This window comes from Anomalospiza imberbis, chromosome 12, assembly GCF_031753505.1.
Source record: "Anomalospiza imberbis isolate Cuckoo-Finch-1a 21T00152 chromosome 12, ASM3175350v1, whole genome shotgun sequence".
Taxonomy (NCBI): Eukaryota; Metazoa; Chordata; class Aves; order Passeriformes; family Viduidae; genus Anomalospiza; species Anomalospiza imberbis.
Genome location: NC_089692.1, coordinates 10347346 through 10361316, shown reverse-complemented (window position 1 = coordinate 10361316; position 13971 = coordinate 10347346). Strand labels below are relative to the sequence as shown.

Here is a 13971-nt window from a genome sequence, read left to right as displayed (position 1 = left end):
GCAATGTTTTCCAATCCAAAAGTTGCTTAAGCATACTTTTTGGATATGAAAACCTTTATTTGATGTTCACCTCCTTTTTTTTTCCCCCTAAACATATACAGGGTATGTACAATCATGATTTATCACTGGCAAGATCCAGTGCATGAAATTTCTGCACTCAGAGGACAGAACATCCATGAGATGTGTGAGATTTTAAGTAAAATCTTCTGCCAGTGAAGAATGGAATCTCTTAATATTACGAGGTGTTTGATTTCAGTACAGTTTTAAACCTTAGAACAGAATCAACAACATATTTTAATCAGGTACCTTTTCAAGTATTCACTGCATGAAGTACCAGTTGCCTGAGGGTTATGAAATAATACTAAAAACTTTATAATCATTCATTGATTTAGTTTTGAGCATAGTATATCATTTGAATCCAATGGGAACATAAAGAGCTATTTGTGAGGTCAACCACAGTACAGACAGAGGCTGACATGATATCGATGGCAAGGTGGAAAGAAATTGCCAAATACAGCAGATCAATACCTCGTTTCACTGTTACACCCTTCTGCAGACATAAAATATCTATCTTTACAGCTACGAAAATAATAATAATGAAAGTGGGAGATAAATGCTTCCCTCAAGGTAAACTATTTGATTAGCTGAGGGCAAAGGTGACAAGAGCAGTTACACTAAAGTAACTTTACAGTCTTAAATAAAAATGGTGGGAAGAGCAGCAGATAAAAGGGCAAAATGAAGCTGAACAAGTTCTAGGAGATAAAGATGTAATTCTTTTAGAAATTGGGGTAGAATGTATACAAGAGCAAAAAACTGCTAAGCTAAGTAAGGTAGAGCAGAGTTTCTTCCCATAATCAGATTCCAGTAAATAATCACAAGTGTTTTGAAATTACAGCACTATCATTTTCTATCCAGAAAGCTTCAAATATATGTTTCATGTGCGCCATACTTTAAATGCCAATAAATGCTCATAACCATATTTTGCACTTCACCAGAGAACCTAACAGAATACAGTAAAACACTACAGTGCTTTTCAGCCTTGGCTGGAGGGAAGAGGATCATCTGACATTTTGGATACTCTTGGTCATTACAGGTAATTAAATAATTTAAGAAATGGATTAATTATTAAAAGCATGACAGCCCAACCCTGCTTCAGCTGAAGACTGCATAAGTTTGATCATCAACTTCAAGGGAACAGAAACAAGGTTTAGGCACTGTTTGACCTGTCTAGTTTTCACTAACCTGGGTCAGCTGAAACTGAATCTTCTCTGATGTAAAAGAAAAAAGTATAATAATTATTCATCAAATGTTTTCAAAATCTGAAAATAAAATTGGAAATAGGCCTTGTATTGCATCTCCAGTAGACATGCTTCACTATGGCTTTATTTCAAAAACGCTAACTTCCATCTGAAACTTCTAAGATTATAAACTCAGTTCAGAACAAGAAGACTAAAGTGTTTGGGTGACTACCTAGCCTTCTGAAAGTGAATAATCTGCTAACAAGCCTCTTGAGATTTCTCTTCAGAAAGATATTAATTCAAACACCAAAATTCAATTCACACGAAGTTTTATTTTTCTACGGAAAACAGGAAGGATTTTCAAAACTTACTTTTTCTCACTTCTGTGGGCAAATTTAATTTTCCTGAATGCTACAAGCTATAGAAATATTTGAAAAATAATGTAAAGAACTATCACCACCTTTTTAGACATTTATGTCTAACGCTGGATTTTTAAATGACTGTTTTCTTTGTCTCAGTGTTGCTGTTTGAGAACATACTCATGTTTAATAACAGTCTAGGCTTAAAAACTAGAGTAGAGAGGCTGTTCACCAGGGAAAGTGGAATTTACCAAGAACCAAATACTGTGCTCATATTCTTCCTTAGAACAGGGGGAAATTTAGTGTTCTGAGGCAGACAAAGAATCACAATCCCTCTGAAGGTATTGATATTCCAGTACCTTTTAGGAGCTGTTAAGTCTCTCCAAATGATACAAGTTGAATTTGTTAAAGTATAATGAACAAATAAAGCAGAGGGGTAATTGGATAGGTAAAAATAATGTTTTACCAGAGCAAAAATCTAATTCAGACAACAACAAAAATTTTCTAAAATGCATGGCCTATCAGAGTCTCTAAAATAAACAACCAGTGGGGCAGCTTGTTCCACTTCTAGGATGCTCCTTGCCTACCATGAGCTGGCAGGACACCCATGGCTGTCACCCACGGCTCCATGGCAGGAGCCCAGAGCAGTGAGCCCAGTGAAAGGTCAGGGTTCATGGAACCATCTCCCACACTCAGGTCCCACAGGGTGTTGTGCACTGGAACAGCCACTGCACTGAGGCTGTGTGAGTTAGAGACGTGAGCTTCCATTTTATACATACAAGACTATAAAAAAACAGACAAAAAAGAGGGGGGAAAAAAAAGTCTTCCCTAACACTACTCCCATCCACAAGAGCCTCCCAGGCCACCATCCACAAAATCCAAATTCCTGTTTTGAGCAGCCATTCTCCTCACATCCTTAAGGTCCAAGATCTTTGTAGATTCCAATATGTGAAGCATAGATCTGTCCTTATTTACAGCAAAAAACAAGTGACTGAATGTAAAGCAACATTCAATAAATCTGCAGAGTCTAAAGTACCAATATAATTCCGAGCAGAAAGATAGACATGCACTTCTTAATTAAGTGGGTGATGTTCTAGTTAAAACAAAAAGACAACCCTGGGCCATAGCTAAGATTAAGCACATTCTCTTGCAAAGGAAGCTATGACTATTATCGATGTAAAGGCTTTAAATCACAAAAAAAACTCATCTAATAGTCTGTATTCAATAATAAGTAGAAAGTCAGGACACAGACTGATTTGGATTAACACATTTTCAGTTATAACAAGTAATTTTACAGAGGATTAGTATCTTGATGGTCTGATCAATACTAGGCACTGCTGCTATTACAGATGAAGAGAAAATTACCCCTCCAGTAATAAAGTGTGTGTCTCGGTTCTCCTTCATTTGCCGAGTCCATTACTGTAATGGTTCCAGCATTAGCAGCTGAGGCAATTCAAACAGCAGGAATGTGATGAATTTAAAAGCAAGAAACATTTGCCACTCATTCTTTCTTGTATTTTATTCTGCATATGCAAGGCTTCTACCTGACCATTTCCAATATACAAATCATGTGTGATGTGACTATCAACACTATTTCTTAATTATTGTCCCATTAATAATGGGAAGGTCCAATAATGTGATTACCACAAAAATTGCTACTGGCATATTGGTTGCTGATTCTGCTAAAACTTGCACACCATTTACCTAAGCAGAAATATGACATGACAAGAAGCTTATTTAACTGCATCTAAGCTGTTTCATTAATTTTCCTAAATACAATTTCTAAAAGAATCTGATCTGTCAATTAGAAAATTTTGTTTCGTTTGACTCTTTTGAATAATGTTTTTTATCTTAAGAGGTAGAACAAAAACTGGAAACAATAAATCATTCTAATATTAGAACAAACCATGGTAACAATGTTAAAGTTTTTAAACTTCACTGTATGGTATGGGCACCATCTTTCAGCATTAACTCTAAAACCAAACCCTTAATCATGCTAATTTTCCTTGAGCATTAATATGTTGAAGCAACCTGTTTTACCTTGTAAAGATGTATTATTTTGCAGGCAGCAAAGATGAGGATGATGCATGAAATAAGACCTTCAATGATATCTCAACCAAAACTCAGTATATTCCCTTTTTCTCCTTGTAAATAAAACACATAGAAAGCTTTGTGTTATTTAAAGCTTTATATTTCCTTGCCACTTTGTCCAACATGTCTCACAAATGTGGTACTGCATATGAATATCTTTGTAAAAGCCCTTGTGAATATTCAGATATGTGCACATTGATGCATTTATTATTTGTACAGCAATAAATTTATTGGACTGGGGTCCCAGCTGTGCTGGGAGCTGTACAAACATAACAGTAGTGTCTGTGGAATACATTCTCTGCAGTCAGTATTCACAGTAATGTGAATTAGCATGAACAGCTATATAAGGTAATTGTGAACTGGCTTTAGTGATCTAGTCCAAAGACCCATCAAGGTAGTACCTTTACTTCAAAATAAAATAATATGCCACACTAGCTGAGTATCTTCTCTTTCAGCTGGCGGCACAGGGTGTTAACATGCAAAGAGTGGTAGAGGAAGCATATACAGGAAATAACTAGAACTTGGCCTCTCTCATACTGAAACTTACTTTAAAAAAACCCTTTGAATAAATATGTCTCAAGAACATTAAGTCTTATATTAAATATTAACTTTTTAAACTCATCAATCACGATAATAAGCATTCTAAAAGGAAAAAAGCTTTCTTCCCAAGTCTAAAAGGAGCAAATAGCCTACTCAGATCACCAAATAGGAAGTCTGTTTGGTTTTACTTTGCATGGTACATTTCTTCACCCAGTGAAAAAAAAATGACCAACTCTGACCAACAGTGTAAAGAAAAAAATAATCAAAATAACTATAAACTGTATTAACTGAAATGGATTTCTAAGCTAAAACAAACAAGCATGAACAACCCCACAACAGACTGTTTCATAAAAATGCCTTTTCAGCTAATGAGCAACATCTACTCTAACAGTTCTGGTTTTATGCACAGAAGTGGTATTTGCTATGGGAAAGGCCAGAGTAGCTGATGGCTTGCAACAGCTCCAAAGGTATCTTTAGAAACTTCAGAATAGTTGTGTTTTGATGTCCACTTAAGACTCAGAGAAATATTCTACAGGACATTAGCAATGCCTCATATGGTGTTTAAAACAGATGAGTAGTTAACTTCTGGTTATGGTTTTCCTACTTTTCTTTCAGACCGTCTTCCCAAGAATGAATTTGCATCCTCCTCCTCTTGACTTGGAACGCCAAACACTAGCACAAAGCATTTCATTTCTGCTACACATTTAATCTTACTCAACCCAACTGAGTGATCTGCAAAGTGGAAATTGCTGTATGACAGCACTGCACTCTACAGAACTTCTACCACATGTACTTGGAACAGAAATGTTCTTCTATAACAGCATAAATCAAAACATGCTATAAGCAAGAAAATTCGAGCCAGAGAAAAGTTTATCACATATAAGAAACATACTACATAATTACAAAGCAAAAGCCAATCAGTGGGATTCTGATAGACAGCATTTAACTGTACAGAATTATAGCAAAACAAGAACTTTTATTCATTATTTAATTCTGGAAAACAAGAGACATTGCCAGAAGACACATAATCCAAACCAGCTTCTTTACCCAACCACTTCCCTCTCAGTAGTAGGCCTCATAAATCTTACTCTCCAGAAGAAGTTGGGTTAACCTCACTAATATTTGGTTTGCTAAAAAATATTTTAATCAGTACCTAAATGGAAGTCTTGGCAGAACTACCACAATAAAGACAATGTTCCTTTGTCTTCAGCATTTCTCAGGTGATCAACATAAACTAGGAATGGCTACACCCAAGGACTGAAGGGTCACTTGGCACACTGCCAGGAGCCCAGAGATTACATCTCCAATTAAATTGTAGAAAATATTCAGTATGAGGATGCTTCCATGGGAAAAAAACCTGCTTATGTTCCTCCTAGCATATCCCCTCCTTTTCCCATTGCTGCTTTCTCCTTTGGCAGCCTTTGTTCTAAGACATTCTACAGGCTCATTTTGCTTCACTTCCAATATACACAGCTTCTCTCAAGTAGTACCCAGCTTACAACATCCCTCTGAGGCATCCTATAAGTATTGACACCTTCAAACTGCCTGTAAGAATTTTTTCTCTTTCATCCTTCTCTATCTATGCACCCACAACACTGAGTTGTGTCTATAGCAGTACTCTTGCACTTGACCTCAAGTTTTTCTCATACATTGGCACCTTTTCAAGTGCCTTTCCTCCTACAGCCTTTGCCAATGTAGTTCACAGCACCATCCTTTTACCCCTCACAGGTATCTTTGATCAATTATCGTATCAAGGGCCATTATTCTCCTAATGTAAATGATTCCCTAATACATTCAAGGCCCATTGACAAGACAAAGGCCCTTGGATGGACAGCACAAATGTACAGGCTAAAAAAAGTATGGGTTGAGGTTTTTTCTACAAGGTTTTGGATGGGACATCTGCATATGTTTTGACATACATGGAAAGGGCAGAACACAAATGTAACACTGAAACTGCTGTCCCTCAGCAACTTGGGATAGCAGAAAGACAAATTACAAAATGACCAGATAGTCCTTAAGGAGTTGATATGAAACTTACTACGGCAAAGAGGCCCTAAAGTTTTCTAGTAAAATACTTAGCTGCAAAATTATATCAGACCTTTTTCCTGCCTTTGCAGGGAATAGTATATTTAAATACTGAATAGGAAATTAACAGCAATACCAAAACCAGCATGTTCCCTGCTCAGGTGTATGAGATTAGCATTTTCAAGGGCATTTTCTAAATTTATAATGGAATTAGCTTTCCTTTCACTAACACCTCTAACATCAGTACTGTTCTTTCAAACAAGTCACTTACTGCTTCTCAGTACTACTGTTTTGTAAACAAAATCAGCAGAAGTACAACAGCCATCAAGGGCTGAAATCAAATATTGTATAATGTAGTAAAACAAGCCGTTCAAAGGCACCTGAAACAGCAAACATTCCGCACTCCTGTTTGCTCCCACGGACAGTGAAATAACATCTTCAGTGCAAGCATGTAACAGCATTGCATCTAAACACGTGAACAAGAACAGAAACATTATAAAGCTCGGGTGGTGTAAGAGACTTAAAAATATTTATTTAGGTCAGGCTTAGTGTAGAGTACTTTTAAATTTAAGAATTAGGCGCGGCGCAGTTACACAGTGCATCATCTCACTGTGAATGTTTCGACAAAAACAAACACATCCTTTCATCATATTTTCCATATACCACAGAACTCTCTTTTAAATTGAAATATCTTGGCCACAAGATATTCATTCACACGCCTTTACCACCAGCTCCTGTTAACGCTGTACGAGGTGCCCCTCATTCAGGAGAGGGGGGATCGGACATCTCCAGGTTAAGCGGAGCCCCCTGCCCGGGCAGCCCCGGCGGCGCCCCTGGGGGCGCGGGGCGGTGCTGGGCACACGCGGCCGTGCGGAGCTCAGCCCCGGCTCCGTGACCGCGCCGCCGAGCTCGGGGCCGGGGCTTCTTCCTTCTCACAACGAGCTGCACGGCGGGCTCGGAGTCCCCTCGCTCGGGGCTCCAGCACTGGAGCTAGCGGAGCCCCGGCGGGCTCTGCCCCGCACAGCCCCACGAGCGGCGGAGAGGGCTGGCCACGGGCACACGCTCTCCTCGGGGCTGCGGGGAGCAGGAAGCAAAGGAAGGTACCTTCAGTTCTTTCTCCCGCTCCCCTGCTCTCCTCTTCATGGTGCCGCTTTAGCCGTCCGCACCGAGCGGAGCAGCACCGCGGGAGCCCGCGCGGCTCCGCCGGCAGCGGCCGGACCGCGGCTTCGGAGCAGCGCGCGGCCCCGCCCCGAACTCCAAGTCCCGGCAGGCCCAGGGCGGCCCGGAAGGGGAAGGGCCCGCTTGGCAACAGCGGCAGCTGCTAACGGAGCGCTGACGAGCCCGGGGCTGGCGGGGGCTGTGAGTACGGGGGGAGCTTCTCCTCCTCTGGGCACGGCGCGGGGAGGACCGGCGCGCTGGAGCTGCCCGGGGCCGTGGCGCCGTGTCCTGGAGCGGGCGGGCCCCGGCCGGGCAGGCGAGGAGCGGCGCTGGCGGGACCCGCGCTGCGGGCGGCGGTTCCAGACCCGAGAGGCTGCTCGCTCGGTGCCCGCGGGGAAAGGCTGGGAGCCTCAGCGTGTGACTCAAAGTAGCCCTGTGGGCCTGTGCTTTGTACCGGGCCGGGCTGCTGGGCTGAAGCGGGAGCTGAGCTCCTGTGCCCGAGGGCGGGACAGCCCGGGCGGTGTAGGCGTTCCTTCGTTAGGCAAACGCTGCCTTCCGTGCGAGCCTGCCCCTCCAGCCCTGTCAGTCACCGCCGCGACTGCCGCGGCTGAATCCAAATCGGGATGCTTTGTAAAGTATGGTGAAGGCATGACACGGTTGTTTGGATTTTTCTGTGTTGAAGTAGGACTTACAGGTCTGAGAGATGTTTCCTCCCTCAAGCAACAGCAGGATGTTGTGATCCTATTTCCTAACATCTTCCATATCTTCTGTCTTTTCTCCCTGTCCACCTCCCAAAACACACAGCACTGCAACACATGATATTTGAAAGATGATATGTGTGTGTATTTCTTCCAGGTTATAAATGAGATTATTTTGGGTTACAAGACCAATAAAGTGCAAACATGTATATTTTAAGGACTCGATAGAGGGAGAGCATAGGCTGGAAAGACATTATGATAAGCTAACATAGCTGGGTGGTCCCTCCCACCTCCTTTTTTAAAGTCTCTCTACCGGGGAAGTAGGATTTTGTAACAAAAGGATCATCTTGGCCATGTCTGACACTCAAATTCAAAAACCATGTTGAAACAATTAAGTTGTAATCCTTATGATTTCACTAGAAACCCCCTTTCTGGAAGTCACTTATAGCCCCGTTGGCTGAGAACTTTCAAAAAATTAAGTAATCTCCATTCAGTTTTGCTGCCTTTGAAGGATGCTGATACAAAAGTACACTTCTGTGAGTTATATGAGAATCTGAACCTAAAGCATGAGCTTTGATAAGTATTAATTCTATTAGTGTCAGACTTGTATAACAGTGCAAAGACCTGTGCAGTTTGTTGTAGTAAATTTTCAGATACAGGTGGTGATAGAACCACTTTTGTAAGTAGTGAAGTGTGTAAGAGAGTTACAGTTTCTTTAACTTTAGTAGTTATATTGAAAATTCTTGCTTATAGCTAACTTGAAATCCTTACAGCTTAATCCCAGAGATATGGGGAATATTCCTCTCTTTGTGCATTGAGTTCTCTAGTTTTGAGGAATAATCTGTGCTGAAGTGATTGTAGGGTATCCTTTCTTGGAAAAAAAGCCTAGTTTAAGCTTTTGAGATTGAGGATGGCATGTGGCTCTGTCCAGATGCAAATACAAATTTATATCTCTCTCACTTTGTTAAGCTTTCTTTTAGGAAATGCTGCACTTTTAAGTACCATAATTTCTGTAGCAGTGTTGCTGTACACTTTTGTCAGATGTAATTGCTTTGGAAATGATTTCAAAAGTAATACAGAATGCCATGGAGAAATCTCTTATGCTTTTGGAAATAATGCTGGAACTGGACTGCAAGGAAAAGTAATTTTGTTTAAGTGTTTGTGATTGACACTCAGATAATGTTGAAAGAGGAACTGTAACATATGTAACACATGCTTTGATGTTTGAAGTGTCCTCTCTCAAAGCAGCAGCATAACTGGTGGTTATTAGTGATTATTAAAGACATGGGTATGTTACTAATCAGCCAAATAAGTTGCCAAGCCAAATTCTGAATCTGTAATTATATTTGGCCTCCTTAAAATCAGGAGGCATGTTTGTACTATTTCTGTCTAAAACCACTGTATCTGATAAACCCAATTACTATGGTTGTTTTTTTCATTTTCTTTTTCTGTGGCCCAGGACAGAAAAGATAGCTGAATGCTTAATTTCTGACACTTTGTAATGGAAATGAAACAATTCTTCCTTTTCCTTTTGAAAATTTCACCTAAGTTTTCAGGACACTTTAGATTTGAAGTTGCTTTATTTTGTCACTTTAAATCATGTCATGTTGCCAGTAAAAATTGGCTTTGTGTGCATCTCTGAAATGTTAGTTTACTTACAGCTCAAGTATTTCTGTGGTTTTGCTGCAGCCAGTAATGGATTACTACTGACAAGAGTTGTTTGTTTATTTAAGTGCCAAGCATGTGTTGTTTTGTCTCTGTTTTTAAATGAGTAGATTTCTCTCATACTGAAGATAACAGGTAGATATCTATATTAAAGTTTCTTCAATAAATAGTGAAAACCAGTAGTGTTTGTCTGTGTGCTTGTTACTGTTCTGGAGTTTTTGAAGCCTGATTTTGATGGATCATAAACATTGTGGAGTCGTGCTGATAAAATACTTGTTTAGCTCTTGATGCCCAAAAAAAGCCTCTGTCATTTTTGATTTGTGAAAGCAAGGAGAACCACATTCTAGAAAGATGTATGGTGGTAGCATCTTCTCCTTGCTACCACCACGAACCAAATTTAGCTAATCCTCTGGAGGTAAAATGTCTGTTTCCCTTTGATTTCAGTTGCTGTAGCCATACTGGTACAGGGACATATAATAGTAACCACAGTAATGAACCTCGACCTGAGTGAAACCAATGACTGCAGATAGATTTTAACAAATTACAAAGACGTTTGGAGGATTTTGTAAGAGCAATGCAGAAAGAGTTGAGGATGCTGAGGAGATGGATTCTAGTGGATATGTGTTTGCATTGGTTGCCAGTTGTGCCATCGGCTGAGTGGTGTGGACATCAACATCACAGAGTAGTATTCTCTGTCACTGACAACATTGAAACTACAACCATATTGCAAGTCTACAACTGTAGTTCAGTTCACTTTTATGGTCATGATAAGGAAACATTTGTTCCACATGGAAGAAAAATGTGTTCCTGTTTATTCATAAACAGTGAAGTCTGGAAATAATATTTTATCATAAATTTTAGTGATGAAAAAACCGAAAGATTAAAAGCAAGACTGACTTGTTGGACTAAATTTCCATTAATCCCTTTTGTTTCTTTAGAACAAAGCCATAAGGAGAGTTATTTATGATGGAAGAAAAAAGCTTAGGCAGCACTTTTGATTATGATTGAATTAACAGATATTTAATGAGATATCTGATTATACCATGTTGCTGGTGGCCTCTGATGCAAGTCTCTAGTAGCATCACTGTTAATTTCCCAGTGCTTTCCTAGATGTTTTTGGATTGACTAAGGATTTATATCACCTGAAGAGTGTAACAATTGGTTTGGGGGTAAGACTGTCGAAAGGACTTCACATCTCTCCTTTTCCTGTTGTTTCAGCATTACTTGACTCTGTGACCAACATGTAATTTTCTTCACCAGAAGACAAGAAGGAAACAGCAGTTGTTAAGAAGTATGTTCATGTATTACACCAAAACAAATCTAGTACTTTTTCACATTAATACTATCCTAATCTCACTTTGTCATGTAGCTAAGCTTTCTGTTACCGCAAGATAGAATCATGTTCAGATTTATAAGAATCATTCATAGGACACTTTCTGTCTTAAAAACGAATTTCTTATATCACAGTGATTGAAAGAAGACTAAGAGAATGCCAGGCAACACTGGAATGACTTCATAACCCCCAGCACCTGTTTCAAAGAGTTCCATTCAAAACATGGAAGATGGCATTATTCATCTACCATTCAATGCCTTAAGCTTTTACCTCTCTTAAAATTAACAATTAAAAAAAAACCCAATTAAACAAAAAACCCTTGGTCCCCTTCCACATCCACTTGGAAATATGGCCTTAGCCCAGCTTCTTGAAAACAGCAGAGCTAGAACTTCAGAAAGCTAACTGTACATATACTAAATAGAATTGGAGCTATTGCACAACAAAAGTTTATCTTGTGAATGGATTAAAACTGGCATAAAATTAAACTTGAGAACTTCAGGGTTTGGATTGTTCTCTGAGCAATCTAGTTGAGATAGGAGCATTCAGAAGTCTGTCATTTCAGTGAATCTGCCATAACTTTTGCCTTCATTTCATATGGTGTATTGTTCGTTCTAGTCTCAGTTTAAATAACAGATGAAGAGGAATTTAATTTGAATTTTGTTATCCCTAGATAAGCCATGCCTGCTGCAGCTGATGTAACTGTGGGGGACCTGCCTGTGAGACATACAGGTCTAACTCCAGCTGCTATTGAAGGATTACAAGGTTTGTACCAGCTGCTATTTATTACAGCTACAGACTTTGATCAGTGGCTTCTTTAGTTTCTTTCTAAAAATGTTTCTGATGTTGCCACTCACAAAATTAAGTTCAAATACCATTCAAAATCTGGGTTAAATTGTGAAAGATGCTGTGACCCATTCAATGTTCAAGTTGCTTGTTATAAGAGGGGAGTTGCTGTGAGATGCTAAAAACTGAAAATGTCATTGAGCTGTAACATTCATACTTCCAGAAGAAAAGAGGATTTTTTTTTTTTGCTGAATTGAGGACAAGGCCAGATCCATTTCACAAAATGGGAACCAAATTATTATTATAGCAATTCTGCTATGATACTCAGCTGCTATTAGAATGGAACAACTGGGCTTAGTGTTGTATCTGAGTAAATTTACAGAATTACGAGTTAATATTTTCAGGCTTCAAGATAATATGTTAACTTTGAAACATATTAGAAAGAATCCCTTAGATTAATGCTTATTTTGAGATAGTATCTTTGGCAGAACCTGGTTATTTGGTAAACTGCTACCTTTGTGTTGTCTAGTATGAAAACAGGTTGCTGTATAATTTTAATTGCCTTTTTTTAATCTGTAAGAGGAAGGAAAAAGGAAGTGATTAAAATTACTATAAATAAAAAAAAATTAACAGACTTGTCCAAGTGCAAAATATAAAATTACTTGAAAAGTTGAGGGGATTCGGTATTTCAAAATGAGTTTTGACTTTTGGCTACATGTTGTTGAATGTATTGAAGGTAATTTAAAGTTGTCTTGGTTTGGGTAGAATCATGAACTGTACAGAATATAAATGCTCAACAAGCTAGGTAACAAATCAGTTGAGAAGAACTGGAGGACAGATTTCTTCATGCACATGATCACATCTTACTGAAGCAGCATGCAAATGAGCGAGAGGAGAAAACTAAAAGGTATGGGGGTTAATACTTCTATTTTAGCCTACAGAAATATTTTTGTCCTTTAAAACATCAACAAATTGAAAATTCTCATTTCTCTCAGAACACTTTTTAAAGCAGTAGCAAAAATCACTCTTTGGAATTAATTACTTTTAATTTCTGGTTATGTCTGTGTATGTATGTCTTTGTGGTGGACTGTATTAGATTTCCATGTACAGAACTACAGCACTGTCTGTCACTGGAGCTGGTACCTTGTGTTCAGAGCTATGCTGTTAGAGTGTTCTGGGAACTGTAGAAGAGGCTGTAGAAGCCTAATGATTCATCAGGAATTTCATTCTAGAATCAAAACTGTGTGAGTTTCCACCCCTATTATTAAACTTAATGCTGTTCTGCCAAACCAGTGTGGGCTCAGCAGAAGTGTTCATGGTATTACTGCATTGCAGGAGGGCTAATTAATCCAAAAGCACTGTGACTCTGTGCTCACATTGTGCTATACTTAATTAAGTTGTGCTGCATCCAAACAAGGTGGTGTCAGAGGCTAACAGATTCATAAAAGGGCAGCTGAAAACATTGCTTCTGTAGATGGGACTATTTCATAATTTTTTTAAGTCCAAAGCATTCTTTCCTTTTGACTCAGTATTCAGTGAGTCAGGAACAAATTGACCAGCATGACATGACTTCCATCTTTTCTGTCAGGCTGTTGTCAAATTCAAGATGGTGGAACAGATGAATTGTTTGCTTATTCCAAAGGGCATTTCCTGTGTTTCTGTTAGATGTCTTACCAAATGCACTCTTCATCCACTTAGGTAGCATTACACAGAATGTTCAAATTGGAATACCTGAATTAATACTTTATGGCACACAAAATAAAAAATACAGTGTTTGCTAGAGAAAAAACTTAACTCCTCAAGTTGAATTTCTTTTCCAGCATTCCTTGCCAAAACCCTTTTAACTAGAAGTTTGGAATGTATTTGCAGTGGAAGAACATTGAAAAATCTCCATGTAAACAAAAAACCTGCTTACAGGCAAGTAACATTCTGTGACATCCTGAAGTTATTAGGGATTCTTTTGTTTCACTTTTGTTCTTTTAAGTAGAAGCTTCTGTCCACAAGTATACAAAAAATAAAACAAGCCCCTTTAAACAAATGAAGCGTGTCCTTATTTTCAGTTTTCTTTCTGGGCCTTCAAA

The 13971-nt window shown here is 39.0% G+C and overlaps 1 protein-coding gene and 1 long non-coding RNA gene across 9 annotated transcripts in view; one reads left to right on the top strand and one right to left on the bottom strand.

Annotated features, from left to right (window-relative positions):
• Positions 1 to 7539, bottom strand: part of FTO (FTO alpha-ketoglutarate dependent dioxygenase) — a 223642-nt gene extending 216103 nt beyond the window's left edge. For all 6 annotated transcript variants that reach the window (XM_068202714.1, XM_068202724.1, XM_068202716.1 and 3 more), the window contains exon 1: positions 7358 to 7539. In XM_068202714.1, coding sequence (XP_068058815.1) covers positions 7358 to 7396 — 39 coding nt within the window. In that variant the 5' untranslated portion in view covers positions 7397 to 7539. The remainder of the gene's footprint in view (positions 1 to 7357) is intronic.
• On the top strand, positions 7506 to 13928 carry LOC137481184 (uncharacterized). 3 transcript variants are annotated; one of them, XR_011003379.1, is made up of 5 exons: positions 7506 to 7612; positions 10993 to 11065; positions 11778 to 11869; positions 12656 to 12797; positions 13711 to 13928. It is a non-coding gene; the product is annotated as an uncharacterized lncRNA (long non-coding RNA). The 3 variants fall into 3 exon arrangements; XR_011003381.1 differs by lacking the exon at positions 7506 to 7612 and adding an exon at positions 9232 to 9250; XR_011003380.1 differs by lacking the exon at positions 7506 to 7612 and adding an exon at positions 10171 to 10189.
• The last annotated feature ends 43 nt before the right edge of the window (positions 13929 to 13971 follow it).